This window comes from Gavia stellata, chromosome 4 (assembly GCF_030936135.1).
Source record: "Gavia stellata isolate bGavSte3 chromosome 4, bGavSte3.hap2, whole genome shotgun sequence".
Classification (NCBI taxonomy): Eukaryota; Metazoa; Chordata; class Aves; order Gaviiformes; family Gaviidae; genus Gavia; species Gavia stellata.
This window is the reverse complement of record NC_082597.1, coordinates 2,074,801-2,093,793: the sequence shown is the minus strand read 5'-3', so window position 1 is coordinate 2,093,793 and position 18,993 is coordinate 2,074,801. Positions and strand designations below refer to the sequence as shown.

At 50.3% G+C, this 18,993-nt stretch overlaps 1 protein-coding gene across 2 annotated transcripts; it reads right to left on the bottom strand.

Moving 5' to 3' along the window:
• Positions 1-1,682: 1,682 nt before the first annotated feature.
• On the bottom strand, positions 1,683-18,351 carry GDI2 (GDP dissociation inhibitor 2). Of its 2 annotated transcripts, XM_059816624.1 has the most exons (11): positions 18,231-18,351; positions 9,968-10,075; positions 8,955-9,054; positions 7,722-7,856; positions 6,189-6,387; positions 5,664-5,795; positions 4,936-5,035; positions 3,773-3,944; positions 2,915-3,059; positions 2,612-2,666; positions 1,683-2,515 (listed from the first exon to the last, which is right to left on the bottom strand). In XM_059816624.1, the coding sequence occupies exons 1-11, from the start codon at positions 18,273-18,275 to the stop codon at positions 2,360-2,362; spliced, it is 1,347 nt and encodes a 448-aa protein (XP_059672607.1). In that variant the 5' UTR covers positions 18,276-18,351; the 3' UTR covers positions 1,683-2,359. The 2 variants fall into 2 exon arrangements, with proteins under 2 accessions (XP_059672607.1, XP_059672608.1); XM_059816625.1 differs by lacking the exon at positions 7,722-7,856.
• Between the last annotated feature and the right edge of the window lie 642 nt (positions 18,352-18,993).

Genomic DNA, 18,993 nt, shown 5'->3' with positions numbered 1-18,993 from the left:
TCACTGCTGGGAATTGAGCGTGTTCCAGCACATGGAAGCCTTGTAAATAGCCAGATGACAGGATGCAGGAACAAAAAAAAAAAGCTCTTATTTATGGTAGCTCAGACAAACATGTGCCGGGACGAAAACGCCACATTAAAGACCTTTGTAAGATACCCTACCTATGGATGTGAAGGACAGGGTTGTCCTCTTTTTTTTATTTTAATAAAAGGATGTGAGACATTGTGTACAGGATGATTTTTTTATAGTTTGATTAATAAATCCTAAAAACTAAGTTTCACACACCACTGCTCGCTGGAGAGGGGTTTCCCACTCAGCACCCAGCCTCTCCCAGCAGCAGTGGCTGAAGGCAGCAGAGCTTTCCCAGCTCACACATAGATCAGAAATCAGTTTTGTTCTGCATTAGCCCCAACTTTGAAGCCCATGCAGGAAGGAAAGAGTGAGCTGGACTGCTTGGTTCCAACAGTGGCTGGTTCATGGAGCCTCAGGGCTGCAGGATCAACACCCTCCTCCTTCCCAGCAGGAGAGGTGTACCAGGAGCCAGAGGAAGAACCAGGTTACAGCAGAGAGGGGTAACAGAAGCTCATTTTCCACATGAATTACATCTGTCTTGCCTTTGAAAAAAGCTCAGCTTTGTGATACTGAGCACTGAAGCAGCTCAAGAGAGGAAGCACAAGGCAAGGGAGAACTTCCCCAGCCACCCCTGTGCCTTGCTCTGGCAATATGGGCAGCAGGCTCCCAGCAGGCCCCAGCAGCTTAAAAGGGAAAGGTGGTTCCTGGAACCAGCTCCCGGGGAGAGGAAGTGCCAAAAGCCCCTAACCCCAGGGAGGGAGGAAGGAAAGGGGCAGCCACAGCCAGGTTTAGCACAGCACCGCTTTGTGAACGAGACTTGGGCAGAGACCCAGTTCCTCTTCAGCAGCAGCGTAAGACCAGCACAGCTACAGCCAAAGAGAAGGCTGAACCCTTTACCAGCGACCCTACCTGGCCAAGCACAGCAGCCAAGAGCAGGATAAAGCCATTCCAAGCCTTTTCTCATTTTTCCTGGCGCTTGGCATGGCTGTGCCTAAACACGAGCCCCGCTCCTTGCTGTGCGCCTGCTGCCCAACAGCAGGATTGCTTCAGCCTGCAAGATGTGAGTCGGGGGAATCAGTAAGGCTCACTCTGAAGAGGAGCAGCTCTTATGCAGAGTGAGATCAATGAATGCCCTGCAAGAATTACTTACTACCGCTTCAAGCAAGTGCTGTTCCTGGCTGTCGGCACTAGGGGGTGGCTGCAGCAAGCGAGCAGGCTTGTGCCTACCCACAGATTGAGACACAGCGACAGGGCCTGTGCTGCAGCATCTTCTCCCCTGCCAAAAGCTGCCCTGAGAGCAGCAGGGGCAGGGAAGCCCGACCAAGGAAATCTGAGCCTGTTTTCTACTAGGAAATGCTCTGCACCACTCACCTGGCGGGCAGAGATCCGAGGGATCTCGGAAAGGAGATGCTGCTCGTACAACTGAAGTGAATCAGACCAGAGCACAGGACTGGTTTCCAGAATTTGGCTTTACTTCGCAGTACAGAAATCATTTGGAGCCTTCAGGAGACACGAGAAGCACAGGCTCTGTCATATCAATACCGCAGTGCCGTTTGGTCCATCCGAGAAGCCACCAGGGTACAGAAAATACTTCCACATCTTGCCTGCTCTGTAATTTGTTCTCTCAATTTTTATTAAGATTAAAACACAAAGGAGCCTTAGGCACAGCTGTGTCCCAACCGATGTAAACAGTTTTAGAAGCTTAAGTGGAGGTTAAGTTCTGTGCCCAGAACTAAGCCAACATTTGCTGCTACAATAGATGTGGGCTTTGTCCATAATACAACTTGCCACAGAGTTAGATTGATGGGAAGAGACTTTAGGGATGCTGTCCACAATAATGGAGTGCTCAGTTTCTATTTTCCTTGATAATCAGGTTTGAGTGACAACCGTCACGTCTACTAGCTCACCAGAAGCACATAATTGTGAAGGATGTTTACAAATGATTAAAAATACAAGGTAAGACACAGCTGTCAATGAGTTATTTCAAATCTGCACCAACGTCTACGTCTGCAAAAAAAGAAAAAAAAGGTTCAGTCTGCCTTTCGCTTACGAGGTTAGTCATTAAATCAGTCAGTAATTTGCCAGATTCTGGACAGCAGCCCTACTAGAATGAAATAATTAACACATGATATCCAAAAGGGGAACATTACCAGTGCAGTACTCTTCAATCTCTCGGAGATGGGATTACAAAAGCAGGCCTTACAATATTGAATTTCATACAGTGTTCATTAAGTTCCTTATATATTCATATTAGCCGATTTAAATTTCTCCTAATTAGAGATTCTCATTACTGCTGCTCCTCCTCCCCATAGATATCATTTTTCTTGCGTTTCATCTCTTCAAAGTCAAACTCTGATCCCATCATCCTCTTATAAATATCTTTGATGTCATCGCACGTCGTCTCAAAGTGAGTGGTGGCGTCATAGGTGCGAGAAATGAAGATCTGGAAAGAGAAGCGGTGGTTTAGCAAAGAGAAGCGGTGGTTTAGCATCGAGTGTCTCTCCTGACCCCCTCAAACACGAGCTTGGCGCTTACTAACCTGGCTTTCGGTTCCCAAGTCGGTGGGCGCGAACAGGTCACTGATGCTAACAAACCTGCAAGGAGGAAAAAGAGCTTCAGAATGGTTTTAGAGCATCGCTGAGGATCAGTACGCGTGTGAAAACGGCTGAATTAAAGGGCGTTGTTCTGCCCAGTGCGTAAGCAGTCAAGGTGCCGAGGAAATTCAGTTTCAACACCTCTGCGCAGCCAAACAGCCTCAGATCCCCTCTGCCTTCACACCTCAGCCCTGAGTGCTTGCAGCAGAGAGGTGAGGAGGGGGAGAGGGGGCTCATCGAGGGCTTACTTCTGCTCAATGGGCTCCAAGAGGTCCAAGGCCGGCTTGATTTCCTTCTCTGGGTCCGCAGTTTCCACAGTAGTGCTGGCAATGGCGATGTACTTCCCCTGCGCTGCCACGTTGTGTGCAGAGGAGATCATGCAGACATAGATATCTGGGGAAACACATCACAGCAGCAGGTCAGTACGTGCCAGGCGAGCCAACAGCCCCGGTCAGGCCTGCCTCATCCCAAAATCCTCCTCTAGCCTGCACGCTCACGCGCCTCTTCCCGCTCCCCTGACACTTCGTACCTCCTTGTCTTGTTAAGACCACGCTTGAATGAGTTCTGTCCCTGCCCTGCAGTCCTACGTGCTTTCAGTCTCTTGGCTGAGGGGCCTGGACACGAGCAGCCCTGCGAGATCTCCAAATTCAGTTTCTTGTGGCTAGGACGGCTCCCGAAAGCCAGCGGGGTCCCCAGCAGCCAGCCCACCCCCCTGTTCAAGGGCGAGGAAACATTTCCTCTCCTGCACTCAGCCCTCACCCCCCTCCCGAAGCACCCTTGTGCTCCTCACCCACTTCTCCCAGGTTGGGGCACTTCCTTCGGCGGGTTCCTCACATGGCTTTCCGACCACAGGCACCCCAGCTTCTCCCACCTTCCCCACTGCCACTCTAAACTAAAGCACAGCCTCGCTGGGGCCTAAAGGATTTCTGGATGAGGACGTGAAGTCTGCCACAGAAGCGGCAGTAAGCGCATTTTCCCCGTTTGATTCGCCTCTCACTGGACCGTCGGAGCGCGTGTTTGGTGTGAGGCCGTTTAACGACCACTGGGCCCCAAGCCAAGCGCGATGAGAGCTGCACGCGGCCCGGCAGTCCCCGCTCTCCACGCACCTGATTTTCGGTTGACCTGATTCTGTGGAATGATGATCTGGCATGAGTTGGCATCATTTGTATTTTTGATCGGGTGGCTCAAGATGCAGATTACCCGAATCACTTGGCCGACCTTCGTTACGCGATCCGAGACATAGCTGGGGTCACAGATGAGCTGTTTGCAGCGAGCGACCTGCAAAGACAGACGGGTCTCGAGTCACCACCACACAGAGGTGCGTACACAGGCAGAGGTGAGGAACTAGCCCATTTTGGGAAAAAACAAGAGCCATTTGAGGCCGTTGTTCCCGCATCAGGTTCTTATTTCACTGCCAGCAGCACGCTTCAGCTTGGACAATCGAAATCTTGGTGCGTTACTCTTAAAAGACCACACAGCTGCGTGATCGATCACATCTTCTCCTTGTCATTCACTACACAGTTAAGCTCTAACCATTACAGAGTCCAGTCCTTCCAGTCTAGGACCATAACTTGCTGCGGTCAAGACTGAACCAAACAGGTAGGACTTGACCATTTTGCATTAGAACTCATTTTTACAGTAATAGTTTCATATTTGACCCATTTGAAGCCTCCAGGCAGCCTGCACTTGGGCACATCAGTCTATAGCATGGATTATCACCTCCACTGCTAGCCAGGACATGTCATCCCCTACCCAGAAGGGACACGTTACCCTACCAGCAAAGTGCAAAACTGCCCCGCAAAGCTCCCGCTCTAGTTGGGAGCACATTTATAGCTTCCAAGCAGCTCGCGGCACTCTCTGTAGTTTTATATTGCCAGGTTGAGAAGAAGCTGCAGAAAGGCTGCGCGCCAGCTGTCTGAGCAGCTAGTACTTAATGTCAAGGGCAGAGCTGGTTCCATACCCGGGTTAGACGCAAGCAGCTCCTTTCCAAGTTTAGCCAGCCTGATTTATTCAGAATACAACCTTGCCACCCCATGGAGACTTCGTTTCAACTCCTGGAGTAGGACTACTGTACCGTACTCCTCACCATGAAAACATCAACATGAGTTGGCAGGGGGAAAAAAAACGCACCGGCTAAGCAGTTTTGGTCCTAGGGCTTTGATGAGGTCTTTTTTTCTACTGCATTTGTTCAGATCGATGACCACTAGCCTCAATTTTAAGAGGCAAGATGTGGGGTGGGGAGCAAGGAAAGAAGTAGAGGGTACCGTACCTCCCCTTCAGACTTCACACCAACCACTTTGCCATTTTCTATCACAATCTCTTCAATGGGCTTGTTCAGCATGTAGGTGCCTCCATATATAGCACTTAGCCTGCAAGAGTAAAGCCACTTCAGCATGTTCCAGAGGTGTGTGTTTGGTTTTTAACAGCCCTTCCAGCCCCTTGTTTGGTTTTTAACAGCCCTTCCAGCCCCTTGTTTGGTTTTTAACAGCCCTTCCAGCCCCTTGTTTCTGTTCCACTTGGAGAAACCACACATTAGACGTAAACCTCTTCAAAATACGCTGCTTAAATGCCTAAGGCAGCAGATGCTGTCTGCTGGTCTTTCTGCAAGGCATCAGCTGGTATTTGGAGCAAATTATAGATGCAGTTAGATCCAGCTAGGAAGAATCTGCTTGGCACAACCCAGACAGTCCTACAGCGTAAGAGCTGCAGGCTACACCAGGTAGGGAAATCAGACTTCTTTCATAGACAAGATGCTGCAAACAGTATCTCTGAGCAAACCCAGAATTATCACCACTAACAGGAATCACAGTAAACAAGCCCGGAAAGAAACAATCTCACATGGAGGAATCGATTCTCAATTAAGACAGCGAGAGAACTATTAATGACCGCAGTATTTTTATGTGGCATCACATTCTGGGAGCCCAAGCACTGACTCCACACACCTGATCCCCCACAGCAGGGTTGAGAAAACACTGGAGTCCAAAACCAAGTTCTCACCTCGCAAATCCCTGGGGCAGCTCTCCGAGGCCATAGAGGGGATAAAGGTACGGGCTTTTACCGTATCTAGCCAGCGACTCACTGTAGAGCTTAATCCTGTTGATTGTTTCTTGGCATGGTTGATCTAGATAGCTGGAGAGGGCAGTTACATGATTTGCAACATCGTAAACCAAGACTTACAGCAGAATATACTGAGAGAGCAAAATATTTACTTTCCCATGAAGTTTCCTTCCCCACCCTCTAGCTGCTCCTGGCAAGTATTTCCCTGGAAGTTCCCTTTTAGAAGCACTTAGTGTCACAAGGGGTTTTATTTAGGAGGGAGATGCTTCATTAACCCCAGGAAGGAACCCACAAAGTTTAAATATCCCATCAGCAGAGCAGCCAGTATTTCAAGATTCACGTGATTCACGCAGCACTCGGGGACAGGCACACTTTGAGAGACACCCTACCCTCAATTTGCAAGGCCTGTGCTGTAAGCACCCAGCACCCCAGCCGATTCGGGGGAGCAACTGAACCCACACTTACTCGTCAGTCCTGTAGAGTGCGAGGGCATGGCCCGTGAAGTCTATAACGTCTTGCCCCAGGTCAAACTTCTTATACACGTCGCGCATCGTGGTCTTCTTGGGATCAACGCCTTCGAAAGTTCGGGGGTCGTTCTCATCAAAGTTGGCGACGTACACTAGGAATTTCCTGAACCGGCGTTTCTCAAACAAGCCCATTAAGCCTAAAAACAAGGTATTGTGTCAGAACTCACAAGCTAAATAGCTTTTCCTGTTGCCAGAGAGTATGAGAAGCGGGTAAGAACTGCTGAGTGTTTCAAACATCACTCGATAACGTGGAGTTTGGCCTTGAGGGCCAACCAAGGCTCTCTGTTCAAGCAGGAGACACCAATGTCTGCCACGCCTGGCCACGCCGGCAGCTGTCCTTGTGTACCAGACCTCAAGAGGTGGTACGGCCAACTTTTCTCAAGGCACGGCTTGAGGCTGCGCTTCTACACCCAGCTGGGGGAAAGCTTAGAGAGCAGTTTCAGCTTGGCCTGGTATAAAGCCCGACCTGAGCTTCCCTAAGCAGAGACCTGTGTTTGGCATCTACCAGGCTTACCGTCAAAGCAAGCAGTGCTGCGCTCTCCTGCAGCCTTGCCAAGGAATTAGCAAGTGCTGCAAGGGTCAAAACTTCAAACACGAGATTGGATAAGGCACCATTTATGCGTTTTAATTTTCTACAGATTGGAGAAGCAAGACTGGACTTGCAGACACACAGAGGCAGAAGACAGCACCAAAGGCACCTCCTACTTCTGCCAGTATGAGTCTCTTGAGACTCCTTATGAGACAGCAACGCGGCCAAATTGAAGGAACGACTGATTACTTCACAGCAAACAGGAATATCTGCCATGAGGAAGGCTCCAACGTGCAGACAAGCCACATACCAGGAGCCTTATTTGCAGGAGTCACTTTATCACGAGAGTTTTTGGAGATGCTACTAAATGCATCCTGCATCTGAAGCTACTGGACTGCCCTCTGCCAGCTCCTAATGTATTTCACTACGCTGTTATGAATGATCAGTAGTTTTATCTGAAGAGTGAAATTTAAGTAGACTACAATTAAGATTTGAGCCAGGTGCCCCATGTCAGAATTAGTGATTCCAATTTGCCAGCTTGACAAAGGCGACAACATTTTTCGCACACACAATTCCATCCAACAAGGACTCAACGTTAAATAGTTATGGCAGAGCAGGGAGCATAAGCCCCAAATGTAACCTCTTGAGGAAGTAAAATACTGCCAGATTCTCATCAGATGAGCCATTAAACAGGCAGCTTGACCGGCTCCATCTGAAAGCTCCAAGAAAACAGTAACTCAAGGCTCAGGAAGCCCAAGACTCCTTGAGGTGTTTGAATTCAAATGAGATGCAGAAGAATCTTATGCTAAGGACAGCTTGTTACTGAGATGGAGTCTACACACAGCACCACGTGAGGAGCATTGAGATTTCTTTTCTACACGAGCACAGAACATCCTGAGATGCCTTTGTTTGGAGGAAACAAAGTAAGGTGCAACTACTCACTAGATGCCAAGGCTTCTGCCTCAGTGGAAGGAACTTTGTAGATCTTTCCTCCCTTGTAGACGAAGCTTCCCTCGATCACCTTGAAGTCTAAGTAGCGAGTGACTTCTGTGTAGAGCAGCATCTTTACCAACTGACCTGGAAAGGAGGTTTGGCACAAGTCAACCAGCTGGTCTGTAGCCAGAAGCCAAGAGGAGGACAGCGCTTCTCACAAGGCAGACAGTTCTTCCAACACAGCAAACCCTTCAACAGCAGCACCACGTTCAACCCGCACAGCTCTTTCACCTTTGTGTAACAGATGGGGTGTGGCAGATACTCACTAGCGCAATTATTAGGCAGTTTTAAGGCTTTCTTATAAGCAATTAATGGCTTCCTTCTCAATCCTGTGGTTTCCATCAGTCCTCTGAGTAAAGGCCATCCTGCAGCACGTTTGCCCCTTACCTGTCCCCACCAACTGTCACATCCCCAGAGGGATGCTGTCCCTTAGAAACACACCACAAAGCCTGTACAAGCTGAAAGGAAGCTGAGACTAGAGTAACCAAACCTTTACTGGAATCTATCAAGTCTTCCGCTGCACTAAGCTTGAGCAAGACTGGCACTACACAATACATCTATCCCCTTGTGCTTCAGGGACAAGAGATTCCAGTAGCAAGTGGTTGGTATTTGGCAAAATGAGATGCCCCTGAACTTGTTTGCATTGATAACCACTTCAGCGATAGTGGATTTGGTCCAGAAGACCTGTCCCAGTATTGGAACACATAGATTAAAGAATGAGGATTTGTAGCATCAATAAGGGATGAGGCAGACTGCAAGCCATAAAATCGGAACAAAGGGGATTAACAGTCACCATGGAGTCAATCGTTCCTTCCTAAGCCGTGGAAGAATAACAATGCACAAATTCACGGCATTAACTCTGGCTAGAAATGCAACTGCTTTAAGAGAGGATGTTGGAAAACGGACGTTCAAACCTTCCAGACACGCCACTGCTGCACGCTCCAAGCTAGAGCCATCTTCAGTCTGAAAGGTCCACAGCCAAAACGAGTCACAGAGCAGAAGCTGCGGTGCTTCTGGCTTAAATGCATGCGGGTCAGCTCGAGTGAGCTTTCTGCAGCTCTTTGATTAATGCTTCCACAAGTTCAGGAAGCGCTAGCTGAAGGGCTGTTTATTCGATTACAGCACTGAACACTAACCCAGGCTAAGCTTACGGGGCAGATTTGGGAGCTCAGTATCACTTACCGTTAGCCATAAGGAATTTTGGAATTAGGTCCACGTTCCAGTCTCTTCCTCGCCCCATAGATTCTGGTGGAGTTCCTGGTAGATTAAACCTTTTGTAGAGCTTCAGAGAGAATACAAAACTTATTATAGCAGAGGAAATATCTATGGGTATAATTTCTCCCACACATGTACACACTTTCCACCCCCACATCTCCCCAGCTGAACATAAGCTCTTCACAGTCAGCTTTTGGCCAGCGTTTTAGCTTGAATTTGACTTTTGATGCAATACACAATGCACATCCAGTAAATTCTTACAGTAAGACTCGGGCAGCATTATTCTGCTCATCCAGTCTTTCTTCCTCCAAGGCTTAAAGCTTGGGAATTTATGACCTGCTGAACCAAAATACTGTTTAAAATAGCTAAAGGTAATCTGATCAAAATGCCTACTTCAGGAGAGGGCAGGCTCCTCCATATACTTAAATCAGATTCTCCAATATAAATATTTAACCCAATTAAGCAGCAAGGAGAGCAGTGGTTTCCTGACATCTAATTAATCAGCCACACTAACAGCTTTAGGGGCTTCACAATCACAGGGCACAAGCTGTAACCAAAGGAGGTGGTGCCTAGCCAGCTGGAAGTGCTCGCAGACCAAGGAGCAAGCGTAATGTTGAGGCACAGAGAGCACACAGCATTTGTTAGGCCAACATTTGCAGTAGTAACAATTTAGCCAAAGAGTTTTAACATCTAAGTGTCAGGCATTATACCTCTGAACGATCACTGAAATGCTGCGTGCTTGAATCTGTGCTTGAATCTCGGGGGAAACTACAGAAAACAAGCACTATCTACCAAGTATAAACATACACATTGATTTCTCCCCCACTATTATCTGGTGTGGAAGTGCCATAAAACATTCTTACTCAAAGAAAACCCTTAAGAGTAATTACTTTGAATCCATCCCTAGGACTGCTTGAAATAAAGCCCCCTTTATGTGCCTGGGGAGGAGACAATAGGCAGGTGTCACCCTCTGTACTTACATCCTCCAGGGGTGTAATGGATGCGCTTTCCCCTCCATAGTAAGAGTTTCGATCCATGTGAAGGACTTTCTTTCCATTCACTGACATGATCCCGGAGAGAATGCATTCCTACAGAGGGAGAGAGGAAACGAAAGGATGCAAGGGACATGTTAGTTGTGTTTGAGCCTCCTTCCATTTTTCCTAACGATGCTCTCTCCAAGATCACGTTCAGACAGCCCGCTGCATGCCTAGATTTGAAGGTACCTGCACAGTCCTTTGAAAACAAACACACCAGTTGCCTCACTCCAGAATTAAGACACACACATGCTGAAAGATGACTATTTGAGACAGATTAACCCCTTACTAGGCTTGCTGTCTGTTCTGGGCAAGCCAACCATGAGGTTTTAACTACACAACCACCACCTATCAGGGCTCCCCTGAGGATATTTCTGGGAAGTTCATGTATTTGGGACAGATTAGTAAAACCTATACTCCTAAACCAGCTATCAAATTAAGGATGTTCACAGAGAGGCAGCACCCTCATTTATAGGCGACACTAGGAGCATAAAACCTTGCCTTAAAGGACGCCAGGAGTCTCCTCAAAACCTCAGTGTTTGATATTTGCCACTCTGGGACACACAAGAGAAGGAACAGTTAGTTACTCTTGGAGAATAGGGGTAGCATAAAGAATAAATTAAACCATTTGGAAGCTTTATCATCTCAGTAGACACTTTGCTATCCTTGCTATGTAACCACCGAGATTAAAAACGCGGAGATTACTTTAAGCAGCAGCTCAGCTGCTATGTCTGAATGCAACATCAAGAGGCTGAGACTAATTGCAGACGGACACAAGTTGTAGCTTGCAGAGCCAGCTAAGGACTTGCACGGCTAAATCCCCATTAAAACACAACTTTGCAACTAACCCGGTCACCGGCTCTGGCATTCACAAGCCAAAGAGCTTAACAGAAACTTGAATACTTGCATGCTTAGAACTGCTTATCGTGGAGGTTTTACTGATCTTTCCTGCTCTGCCTCAACTCTCTCCAAAGGCAGAATTACATCTGCAATTGAGTTCTCATTCACTGTCAACATTATCTAATTTGTAGGTCCCAGCCACATCCCATGTTATCTTTCATTCAGCCTGTAAAACCCCACATCCAGCTGCTGAGAGATGCCACCGCTGCACATCTGCACACCCAGGAGCGGAGGAGCCGTTCATTTAAGAGAACCAGCAGCTTGGCCCTCCCAGCAGAGATCCACGTCTGTGTGAGATCCTTCGTGTTTTCTCCACATGCATCTTGCCCCACGGAACGCTCAGGACTCTCCTTGTGTGTCACTTCCCCCCCCCGCTGTGGCGTGTAGGAGGCTTATTGCAAACTACGTTACGGCAACACTGGCCAATATGGTTATCGGTTAGCACTCTCAGCCAAACCACAGTTGTAACACAAGAAGTCTCCCACCGTATATTGTTTACAAGACTTACAAATCCTAACTCTGGTAAATCCTCGCTGTAGAGGAAGCTTTTAAAACCATCTTCAGCTTCACCAGCCAACGAACAACCCATGGTCAAGGCAGGTTGCAGGAGGGGCTATTTTGTTCCCAAGTGTCTCAACATCTGTAGGTATGTGGACGGTTGGCAGGGATCTCTGGCACGAGGACTTGCTGTTCTTGTGCTTGCAGGTGGCAACGGGCAAATCTCTTCTGCTGGGAGAGCAAGGCACTGCTCACCAGCCTGTCACCCACCAGGATGCCACGGTAATTCAGCCAAGGCCCCGACGAGCAAAGCTAGAGCTGCCTGCCTGGTGCACGGCAAGAATGGGCAGCTCTGAGTTTAATCCCTGAAGTTGTGGGTGATTTCAAAGCTTCATGGTCATCACGTGGATCGTGAACAGAATTAGCTGCAGTACTTCCCACAAAACCTCTCCATGATCCATCAGCTGCTCCTTCCAGCACCGTATCATCCTCCACAGACTCCAGATCCCTCAAGCCTACAAAGCCCCTCCACTTTTTCCAGACAGGCTGAAGCAAGCAGAGACCCTTAGAGCAGATACAGCTGCACCAAACCCTGCGTTAAGACACTACTCGAGAGCGCCATGAGCCCTACAAGGCTGAAGAACTGCACAAGTGAAAGCACAAGTGGCTTTTATGGTGTCAGTTAAAACGTTAATGATTTACCACATGCAATGTGGGACTATCACACTAAGTGCATCACCGTTAGCCAGCGTGATCTCCTTAGTTAAACCAAATTTCACAGAGCTCTACTCGAGGGCTCTGGTTTGACTCTTTGCTCTAACCTGTGGTTTTATTCCCCCTGGAACATCTTCCAAAACCCTGGCTCATCAGCTCTGCCAGGTGATGGTACAGGACTGCCAGCATCCACACTGGAGCTGAGCCATAAGGATGCCAACCAGGATTTCAAAACAAAATAAGTATCAACCGGAGGGATGAAGTTACAGTAAAAGTTGCAGAAGCTACATTCTTCCGTCCAGATGTCAGCTGATTTCGTTCCTCCATTTAAGGAAACTTCAAAGCATTTCTCGCTCTGTCGTCTCAGAACAGCTCACCCATCACTTCCCAGTGAGCACACATCCCTTCAACAGGTTGCCTGCCCAAATTGCCAGCATCTCCCTAGAGCAAGTTTGGCTACCAGCAAAAGATGTAAGAGCTCTTAAGTACCTTTTCACACCCATTAAACACCAATATGAGGATCAAGGTGGAGGTATTATGATACTATTTTATCCAAGGCTCATTTAACAGGTTTGTTGTATCACCCAGGCTCCTGCAGAGCCCCAAAGTGTTGAAATCCTGCGCAGGCCTTTCACCGCTGCTTCCCTTTGCAGCCGATGAGGCAACGGCATGGTCATAAAACACATGAGACGCACAATAGATTCATCCTCCCAGCTCAGCAATTCCTTTCGACGGCTGCGCTGGCTGACCGCTGGCTATACCCATCCACGGGTGCGCTAGTCTGCGTCTAGGAACCGCTTGATATGTCATTGTGTCGTTTGGGTCAGGGAGCGAGGAAAACAAACAGCCTGTACTGATAAGGGAAGGGCTAGGAACAGTTTAGACTGCAAATAAAAAAAAAAAGGGGGAAGCATCAGAGTTCAAATCTGTGGCTTTCTGACCGTATTATAAACATCAACCCCGCGCAAAAAAGTAAAATTGAGCAGCTGCTGGCAGCAGGAAGGGCACCAAGACACAGCAGGGAAAGTGCCAGGTATCCAGCTGGGGTCGAACACCATCTTCGTGCAAATTACAGTCACGCTGTGCTACTATAATCCACCACTTCAGCCAGTTCAGGTTACGACGGGTTCCCGGCTCCCAAGGGCTCGCACTGTGTTGCTGAATGAACGACAGAGCAAGTCTTAACAGTTATTGACGTTGTCTGCAGCACCACTTGGCTGCTTCAAATGGCCGGAGAGCACAGAACCAGAGAGCAACATGCATCAGGAACGCAGAGACAGCACATCCGACACAAATCCATGAAAAGAACCCAGGAGTAAGGGATAACTCAGAGGTATTGGTGTTTCCATGCTTGTTTAAGACCATCAGCTCTTCCCTCGCTTGCACGAACTGGTCACGAATAGATCTTCTGCACGCAGAGGCCTTCAGGAATCGAGGGAAGCAAGTAAGTTTACATGGATTTTCTCCAAGTAGGGCGGCAGTTCAGAAAGGCTCAGACAGCCCGATGGAAACTTGAGCCAGCGTCGGTCCATCTAACAGCGCTGAAGGGAGGATTCCGCGCAAAACATTTAGCAAAATCCCTTCATCTCCGAGAAGGGGTTCTGGCACAGCAAGAGCTCTTTCTTAGAAAGACAGGGCTGTGCCATGGTGAGCAAGAAGTTACACACAGCTCGTTAGCATCGCCCAGGCTATTCCACCTCTAACATACGCTGGCTACGTTTCCCATGCCGGGCTCCAGCAAGCAAGACTCAAAGCTCTGCTTAGCCATACAAACGGCAAAAGCAATGACTCACTGCACTTGAGCAATCCCCTCGGCTACCAGGGGATGATGCAAGGGACAGTGACACTCCACTTGGTCCTCGCAGTCGCTTTGATGTTCTTTATTTAGGCTCTTTAAGCAATGACACCTGTGCCTATATGATTAAATATATCTTGAAGCAAAGAGTTTGGCTACTCTGCTCCTATAGAAAGTGAATCTGTATCTTTGCGATGGATTTATATAGCTTTAACGCGGTGAGGCAGCTGGCAGGTAAGAAGCTTAGTTCAACACACTGGTGCCTGCAACGAGTGAAAACTCAGCAAGAACATGGTGTTCCTCTACTGGGGCTAAACAAGATTATAGTTTAATTATGCCCGACATTCATGTCAAATAACCCACATCGTCTGGAGCACAGAAAGCAGATAACAAACGCCTGTCAGAGGGCACAACATCCCACTCCCGAACGTCCCAGTGAGCGAGTACCGAGCTATTTCCAGACTAGAGAGGTGTAAATTAAGGTGAACTGAAAAGACAAGTCTGAAAATAAAAACACGAGGTGTTCTCCAGCCTACCGATTACCGCACCAGATTAAAAACGGGTTTGTGCAGTAGGTCTGGAGAAAGATGCTGCCTAATCTGCAATGCACGACGCGCATAGCAAGCCTCAGCCAAGGATCTTAAAGCTTTTAAGGCTTGAGCAACTTGGAGAAGTCATTCCCACCAGCACCTCCAGGACGTGGTACCTGGAAGACCTACCAGCTCTCGTGCTAGAGCAGCCAGACCCACCAGTGCTTTGCAAATACCTGTCCTGTATTTAGCACACACTGCCCAACACTTCACCACCGCTCTACGCACAGAGGGATTGGGAGGAACCCAGCGCTCTCGTCTGAGTGCTGTGAAGTTAATTATACCTCGTGTAAGTTTGAGGCTGTCATATCAGCAGTAATTCAGGATTAAAGATGCTCTGGGATTATTTTTCCCCATCCTGCTAAGACATACACTTACAAGCTTGGCACTGCAACGGGGTCTCCAATTAGCATATATAAGGGAAAAGTTGAAATATTTCATATGCCAGTAATCCCAGTCCTAAAGCTGCCTTAGCTCTTCATTGCTGGTTGAAGAAGAGATTAGCACCCAAAATACTAATGTTCCACTTTCAGCTGAATCAAAAGTGGTATCTATACATGTGCTCCTACGCAGCAGTGGCCCTGCAGACCCAAACCAGAATGACCACTTCAATGGATGCATTTCTGCCTCTTTTTGTAAAAGCTCCAACAATTTATTCCAGATTACAGCTATTTTACGGGCTTTGTACAAGTCTTATTGATGGACACTGGGACAAGTCAACCGGTAACTCTCATGGGACAAGATGTAAGATGGACACAGCCCAACAGGTAGCCTGGCAAAGGGGCGCAGCGCTCGAGTATCTAACAAACAGAACCCCCAATTATTCTCCTTCTGTTCAGGCAGCATTGAGATCGGTACCTGAGGTGCAAGTCAGGCTTTTCAGAGAGGAAACACAAACTCCCTCAGCTACAACACTAGCCTGATGGGACTCCAACACTACAGTCCACTTCTGCAAGGGCCAGCTTTAAAGAAAGGCTGGTTGAAAACATCATCTGAAGTTTCAGGACAGTTCAAGGCTCTTTGGAAAAGGAAAGAAACAACGAACGTGTTTACACAGCGTGTTTTCCAGTTCCTTTTCCTCAGGAAGCCTGACTCTGCCAGCACTGGTACCAGACCAAAATTGGAGGAGCAACCTTCAAGCTTCCAGTTTGATGCCTCCTGTGACTGCAGAGTCCTATAGCTCAGCCCGAACCAGGCTCCGCTCCGACACTACTCGCCAGCCACAACGGTTGAGCCAACACGGTGCATTTTAGGATATCCAGCATATCCTGGCTGCACCAGGACCTCTGGTTTTCACTTGCTTTTCCACATGAGCTGCTCAAGTTGAGATGAAGTCCATCCTGCTCTAATTGGTATTTCAGAGGTAAAGCCAGCACGTCAGAAGCAAAGTAAGTGCTCCTGCACGCTCTCAGGCTCTGGAGTTTGGTCAGCACACCTTAAAATACGGCCATAATTTATTCCTTTTAACTCAACTGCTGATCATTAGCATTAGCTTGTCTTAAAAGTGATTTCACAAGAGGCCTTTTGTCAAATTTACATTGGCATTTGTCAGTTTGAGATTAAGCACGGTGCTTACCAACTTGATACCACAGCTCACTCTAAAGCATAAATTAACATTTTAATGGAGCTCAGATCTATTGGAGGCCCCTTCATTAGAAGCTCGTTATATTTCACCTCCCCAAAAGTCCGTTTCCCTGCTTTGGTCAGCCAGAGACAGGTTTTAGGACAGACACCAGCTTTCCCTATCAAAGACAAGAAGCTTTTGCCTCGTAAGTCATTCCTGCTACCTCAAAGGAAGGGCCTTTAGAGAAAGGAATGAAAGCAACCAGGAAAAGTTGGGATTACCCTACGGCAGCAGCTGGGAAGACGCTCCCACACTTTGCACGTTTTCTTTGTGCCACATCCTGGTTTTGTTACCATTATTCCCATACTCAAAACAGGGGGATGATAAAACCAGATCTGCCTTCAACGGCCGTGCCCCGGTCCTGTGTCAGCAGCCGTGATGCTTTCGCCACTGTGGCAGCCCCCGTCAATCACAGCGCCGAAGCCACAGTAGGAAGCGCATGTATTTCTATTTACAATTACCATCAACAGGGGAAGTGGGGGAAATCCCTCACGGCCAACCCCAAAGATATCTCTTTGTCTAGCCACCTCTCCCCGTTAACAGGGGGAAACAAAAGCAGGAAAGACTATTTAACAGTGAGAAAAACCTTCTCTCCACCATATTGGATTTTCTTCCCCCCTTCTTCAAACAATGCCTCTTATTTGTAACCTCCAATCCACCCTTCAGCCCCTACTAAACCCGCGGCGGCTAAGCTAGCAGTGGCCCCAGGCTTCTCCTCAGATCGAAGGAAGGCAGGAACCAGAAGAAATCCCCACCAGCAAACCTCACGGGCAGCAGCACTGCCATTTTTTTTTTTTTATCCCCTCAGCAGCCCGCAGCGCGGGCTGCATCCTCCACAATAGGACAAAGCCCCACCATGGCTCATCCCCCTCCCTCCGCCGCACCCCCAAGTGCCATCAGCTGTCAGCTTTCCTCAGGGATGACCGAGATGAAGCCACAACGCAGGAGAGGATTTTTTTTTTTTTTTTTGAGGAGGGGGGGAATCAGACAAATTTGACAGGCGTGCAGGGCTCGCCTGCCTCCCCATCCCCCTCCTGCTGCAGTCAGGGCTGGATGAAGAGCCGAAGGCTGCAAAGGCGGAGCGGGGAGAGGGGGGGGATAACCAGGTCTGCCTCCACCCTAAAACCGGGCTCGGCTCCGGGGAGGGGACGGCTCGATGGACCTCCAGCTACCTCGGGTTGGGTGGGTGGGGGGTGAAGGGAAAAAATAAAATAATAATTAAAAAAAAAAAAAATAAAAATCAGGCAATAAATCCCCGTTAGCGTTTTATTGTCCGTCGTCCCCCGCCCTCCCTCCGCTAAACAACTGCATTTCCTGGGGCCTCCCACAGGCAGCGCGGCGGACCCGGGGCCTCCCGGGAGCCTGGGCCCGGCCCCACGGGGCGGTGGGGGGCGGCCGGGCATCGGGGGGGGGTGCGGGACACCCATCCAAACATGGGCGTCTATTACAGTCATAGAAAAAGCAGAACCCAGGCCGGGGGTCCAGTTAGGGAGGGGGAAAAGGACGCAGGTGGCCGAGCGGGGGGTGGGGAGGGAGCCAAGGGGGGGGGCGGTTAGTGCTGGGGGGTGCTGTGATAATTCGATGAGAGACGGGGGAAGGGACCCAGGTGTCCCGGGGCGGGGACCAGCACCCAGGCACCCCAGGGTTATATCTGGGGGGGGTAAGCAGGAACCCAGGCACCCCAGCCGGGGGTGGGGGGGCTACGATGGTGACGTGACAGATGAGGAAAAGGACCACAAGGTCCGGGGTGGGGGGGGGGGATGATAATGAGGTGACAGATTGGGGACCGGAGCCCAGCATCCAGGGGAGGGGAACAGGACCCGCGAAGGGGGCGGGGGGGCGGCAGAACCCAGGCGTCCTAGCCGGGGCTGGGGGGGGATAATCAGGTGATAGATGGGCAAAACGACACCGGTGGCCGGGGGGAGCGGGGATCAGCACCCGTGTGAGCGACAGGGAGGAGGACCAGAGGCAGGACACAGGCGCCGGGGTGGGGTGGGGGGGGGAACGGACGGCGGCGGGGCCCGGCAGGGCGGCGGCCGCCCGCGGCAGGCCCGAGGCCCAGGCGGGCGGGCGGCGGCTCCTCCTCACCGTGAGGCCGGTGCCCAGCACGATCACGTCGTACTCCTCATTCATGGCGGCGCGGGGGAGGGAAGAGCGGGGTGCGGGGAGGCGTCTCTCGGGTCTCTCTCCGCCGGCCGGGGCTGAGGGCGAGCCGGGCGCTGCGGGGCCGCGGGAGCGGGAGAAAATGGAGCCGCCGCCGCCGCCGTGAAGAGACCGCGCCGGGAGGGGGCGGGGCCGCACCGCCCCCGCCCCGCCCGCCAATCACCGCCCGGCGCTGCCCGCCATTGGCTGCCCGCGTCGTCGCTAGGGGGCGGGCGCTGCGCCGTGCCGACGGCGCTGCCACCGTGGTGGGGGGCGCGGCGCGCATGCGCGACGCTGCGCCGCGGGCTCTTCCCCCGCCCCTCCGGCTTTGCGCAGCGCCGAGCACCGCCGGAGCGCCCTCGACGGGCACGTGCTGCGCGGGCAAAGGGCGCGCGGGTGCGCGCTGGGCGGGTGCGCGCGCGTGTGTGCAAGGGCTGCGCAATGAGCACGTGCAGTTGTGCAAGGGGTGGGTGCATACGTGTGCTGTAGGTGCGTGGCAGCACCTGTGCGACGGGTGCCCGCACGCGTGTCCCGGTTGCACACCCGTACGACGGCCGCACGCGCGATGCAACGGGTGCGCACGCGTGTCAGGACAAGGGGCGTGTGCAGGACCGTGCGGTGGGGTATATGCATGCAACAGGCAGGTGCTTGTGTGCAACACGCTTGTCCACGCCTGCGCAACGTGCGTCTGCAGGGGTGCAAAGGCTGC

Bases quoted from the DNA above. Each gene is read 5' to 3' on its own strand.
- GDI2 (XM_059816624.1), bottom strand. From the start codon at position 18,275: ATGAATGAGGAGTACGACGTGATCGTGCTGGGCACCGGCCTCACG. The intron at 10,076-18,230 runs GTGAGGAGGAGC...CTCCCTCTGTAG, and splicing joins TGCTGGGCACCGGCCTCACG to GAATGCATTCTCTCCGGGAT. The intron at 3,060-3,772 runs GTGCGTGGAGAG...GTGTTTCCCCAG, and splicing joins TCAGGTCAACCGAAAATCAG to ATATCTATGTCTGCATGATC.